We start from the raw sequence: 4,880 nt of genomic DNA on the forward strand, positions 1-4,880 counted from the left end.
TTCTAGAACTTTCTTGATGATGTCACATTACACACTGCACCTTTACATTTTATTTTAAATTAATCTTTATTTGTGGATTATGAAAATATCTACGCCGCCGATCTCGACATCCTGGTGTAGCGGGTATAACCGAGGCTATTTCGTTATCAGTTAATTTAATTACATACATTCACTCCATGGAAGATGCCCATGACATATTTATGTCTGTCTGTCTGTCTGTCTGTCTGTCTGTCTGTCTGTCTGTCTGTCTGTCTGTCTGTCTGTCTGTCTGTCTGTCTGTCTGTCTGTCTGTCTGTCTGTCTGTCTGTCTGTCTGTCTGTCTGTCTGTCTTTCTGTCTGTCTGTCTGTCTGTCTGTCTGTTGGTGTTGCCACAAAATTAATAGAAATGCCAATTGATGTGTGTTAATGTTAAACCACATTTAAAAATAGTGTGACTGGGTTACTGTAGGCTTCAGTTATGGGTCGCTAAGTTCCTCAGTGATCTGGGCTCAAGTTCACATCAATTTTCTGAGCTTGTATTCTGTAATTTTTTCGGAAATTTATGAAAAACTAAAGTCAAGTTATTTTTCCACATAATTGCCACCGTGCTGCTGTGTATGGTTGTTTGAGGGAGGCTTGGGAAAGTTCAAAATCTAACAATGGCCCTGAAATGTAATTTAAAAAAAAGATGTAGTAAAACCCAAAATGTCGCCTAATAACTGGTTGATAATGTAACAAAAAACGCTGAGCACAAAACGTGAAATATTTTTGCCCATAATGTTCGATGTATTATCATTATTATTATTATTATTATTATTAAAGTTATAATAAAATGTACAATTTTTCTCTTAATATTGTAATATTTTTATTTCATTATGAAGTGAGTCAAAAAGGGAATTGCTTTCATGTAGTGTGTGTGTTTGTTTGTGTGTATGTGTTTACGTGCGTGCATGGGGGTGTGTGTGTGTGTGAGTGCATGTGATATTTCACTCTATATTGACGCAATTACAACGTTTATCCATAAATTAATCGACCCACTAAATAATGTAATAGGAGAAAACATACTTTACTGTTCCATAATGTTATAACTGTTACATTTAGGCAAAAAACTGACATCTTGGGCCCAGCATTTGGTACATTATCGACCATTTATTCAATTTTGTGTTTTTTTAAAATAACATTTCGGGTTGTTTTTTTTAAATTTACATTTGTGCTGTATGTTAAACCAACTATCTTTGGTTCTTTTAGGGGGCGAATAATAAGCAAAACAACCTATTTAAAGCATAAACATAAAGGTATATAACACATAGAGATAGAGTGGGCAAAAACACATGATAGTCAATGGATAGTAAGGGTGTGATTTGTGTGTGTGTCTTATCTGGCCAAAAAAAAAAAAAAAAAAAAAAAAGTCGTCTTGAAATTTCCATCTCAGGAAAAAGGAGAAAACCCGAAGATGGAGTGATGAAACGGAGGTGTAGAAGAGGACAGGACAGGATGGAGTGATCACTGCTTCCCTGCCGTTGTCGAGGACGATCGGGCGGTGTTGTTGGGGGGGGGGGGGCTCAGTTGGGTCTTTTGAAAAAACACAGAAAAAAAACTTCCGGGAAATCTTAAAACCGGAAAAGAAAAAAAAAATCTCATTTTCCCCGATTTTTGTTGAGAGAAAAATCTAGGAATGTCAGCAAGCGGACCACTCTATTTCTTCATCTTCGTTTGTTTTTTTGTACGTCATCCCTCTCTCTCTCTCTCTTCCTCAGCCCTCCATCCATCCGTCTGTCTGTCTGTCTGTCTGTGTCTGTAGGTCTGTCTGTGGTGGTTCTTGTCTCCATGGCTACAGCAGGTTGTCATTGGAGATCCCGGTCTTCCAGATAGCGGTATTCAAACGTGAAGCCTTCCTTCTTGCGCTGGCCCCATTTCTCATAGTCAAAGTAAATGTATGTTCCCTGCAATAGACATGAATGGGAAAAAAAAATGATATTACCGAACCTTGTCTGTTTGCTTGGCTGTTTCCAGAGTATTTTCTGTAAAAATACTGTGAAATTTGATTTGATTTGATTTGATTCAATTTATTTCAGACATATCAAACATACAAAACAAAATGAAAAGCATGGAAATACAATAAACAAATTATGTTTTCACAAAAAAAAAAAAAAAAAAAATTATCTGTATTTCTGAGATATGCTTGAAAAGGAGCAGGAAGAAGTATACACTTATTTAATCCTACCCCTTTTCCATAGTAAAAAAAATAAAAAATAAAAATATTTATTAAATAAAAAAATTTAAATATTTATTATATTCGCTTCTCTTAATCCATATACTCTCTTTACAATTGGCGATGTTGTCCGTTTGCTTGGCTGTTTCCAGAGTATTTTCTGTAAAAATACTGTGAAATTGAAATAAAGATTTTGACTTTGGAAATTTCTTCAAAATATATAAATGAAAAAAAAAAAAAAAAAAAAAAAAAACTAATATGAAATCTCATACGAAGAACTTTTAAATATTTCTGAAACAGTCTCATTTTTCCCCTGACGATCATAAATTACATGTAACAGCAAACGAGACCATCAGTGAAAAGAATGCTATTGTTATATAGGTTTCTTTATGCCTCTGCACGTGTCCCTGGAAAACGTTTTACATAATGTAACGAAATGTACCTGCAAATATGTATTGGTAACTATTCATTTGGATTATGTTAAAAAAAACAACCAGGAATCTTGACTTTATACCAAATATGGAACGTGAGACATCATCGTGTAAAAAGGCTTGTCAGACAAAACTTTTTTTTTCTTTCTGATGATATCCAGGTTTAAATAGACATTTCAACATGAGTTGAAGATATGCAATAAACACAGGTATAGGCCTTCGATGATGTCACAGACAGACAGACAGACAGACAGACAGACAGACAGACAGACAGACAGACAGACAGACAGACAGACAGACAGACAGACAGACAGACAGACAGACAGACAGACAGACAGACAGACAGACAGACAGACAGACAGACAGACAGACAGACAGACAGACAGACAGATAGATAGATAGATAGATAGATAGATAGATAGATAGATAGATAGATAGATAGATAGATAGATAGATAGATAGATAGATAGATAGATAGATAGATAGATAGATAGATAGATAGATAGATAGATAGATAGATAGATAGATAGATAGATAGATAGATAAGTAGATAGATAGACAGACAGACAGACAGACAGACAGACAGACAGACAGACAGACAGACATAAAACGCTCATTACAAAACAGTAGTATAGGCCTTCAATGATGTAACAATGATGATGTCACTGACCTGCTCAAACTCATCTGTGATGGTCTTGGGTTCTTCGTGCCTCTGGAACCACATCATGTATTTGGTGTGGAACCTCCAGGACTGTTTCTTCAGGGCTTTGGCTGCCAGATACTGGGCCTTAGTACCCTAAAACGCACACAGGATAGAGGGGGGGGGGGGGGGGATTCATTAAAAGGAATACTTCACCGGTGGAAATATGAAGGTGTATTGAACTCTGAGATCCTATGAAGTATAAATGTGCAACATTTTTAGAAATCGGTTCATCCTAGCCTGAGAAAAGGCAGAAAGAGTGTGTTATGGTCTCACTGTCTTACACTACATTTCACACATGGTCAAATGTTGTGTTAGGATTAACAGGACAGCTGGGCCAAGGGAAGACTGAGGGAAGAAAAACCTCATTCATTATATTATAATAGCGATTTTATAATGATAGAACGCCGGTTCAGTGTGGGTGAAGTACTGGGCCTTAGTGCCCTGCACAGCAAAAAGGAGAAATCATTTAGTATAGTGGAGTGGCTCAGAATCTTTCAGTTGTTGATACAAGTATGAAAATTGGCATGAGCCGTCTCTATGGGTCACTTGAAAAGAAAATGATCAGAGACAATGAAATGTTCTCAGAGAAATGTATTTGGTTTTATCATTAAAAATGTTTTATTTTTTTATTTGTTTTGTCTTTGAAAAATTATTTTCTTGCCACACACACATAAAAAGACACACACACACACACACACACATAAAAAGACACACACACACACACAGACACACACGTTGTACCTCCAGATAGTAGAAGATGAAGAAGAGGGTCTCAGTAGAGAGACACACACACACACACACACACACACACACACAGAGACACACAGAGACACACACACACACACACACACACACACACACACACACACACACACACACACACACACACACACAGAGACACACAGAGACACACACACACACAACACACACACACACACACACACACACACACACACACGTCGTACCTCCAGATAGTAGAAGATGAAGAAGAGGGTCTCCGTAGAGAGTCTCTGGTAGAACTCCACGGTGTCGGAGTGAGGAGGGGGAACCTGGTGGTGGAACGGCAGGGTCGGACACGGGTTCCTCATCAGGTACTGCCTGGAAGGGAGGGAGGGAGGGAGGGAGGGAGGGAGGGAGGGGGAGGGAGGGAGAGAGAGGGAGGGAGGGAGGGAGGGAGAGAGGGAGAGAGGGAGAGAGGGGGAGGGAGGGGGAGAGGGGGGGAGAGGGAGGGAGGGAGGGAGGGAGGGAGGGAGAGGGAGAGAGGGAGAGAGGGAGGGAGAGAGAGAGAGGGAGAGGGAGGGGGAGGGAGAGAGAGACAGACAGACAGAGAGAGAGCTTTAAATATTACAGTTTACATATATTTAGAAGTTTACAACCATGTCTTCAACACAGTTTGAGACAATGATCAACACTAAGTCTTTGAGTCTGTAAAATAACGGTGAATTATAGTTATCAGTGTGTGTGTGTGTGTGTGTGTGTGTGTGTGTGTGTGTGTGTGTGTGTGTGTGTGTGTGTGTGTGTGTGTGTGTGCGTGTGCTCTTGTTAGACTGTAAAA

The 4,880-nt window shown here is 38.9% G+C and overlaps 1 protein-coding gene across 3 annotated transcripts in view; it reads right to left on the minus strand.

Annotated features, from left to right (window-relative positions):
* LOC307264257 (CCR4-NOT transcription complex subunit 3-like) overlaps positions 1–4,880 on the minus strand; it is a 44,250-nt gene that overhangs the window by 2,386 nt on the left and 36,984 nt on the right. For all 3 annotated transcript variants that reach the window (XM_080045603.1, XM_080045602.1, XM_080045604.1), the window contains 3 exons: positions 4,291–4,423; positions 3,293–3,418; positions 1–1,922 (listed from right to left, as the gene is read on the minus strand). The exon at positions 1–1,922 is cut by the window's left edge and continues 2,386 nt beyond it. In XM_080045603.1, coding sequence (XP_079901729.1) covers positions 1,824–1,922; positions 3,293–3,418; positions 4,291–4,423 — 358 coding nt within the window. In that variant the 3' untranslated portion in view covers positions 1–1,823. The remainder of the gene's footprint in view (positions 1,923–3,292; positions 3,419–4,290; positions 4,424–4,880) is intronic.

The sequence above is a fragment of the Ammodytes marinus genome (assembly GCF_949987685.1).
Source record: "Ammodytes marinus genome assembly, chromosome: 17".
In the NCBI taxonomy this organism is placed as follows: domain Eukaryota; kingdom Metazoa; phylum Chordata; class Actinopteri; order Uranoscopiformes; family Ammodytidae; genus Ammodytes; species Ammodytes marinus.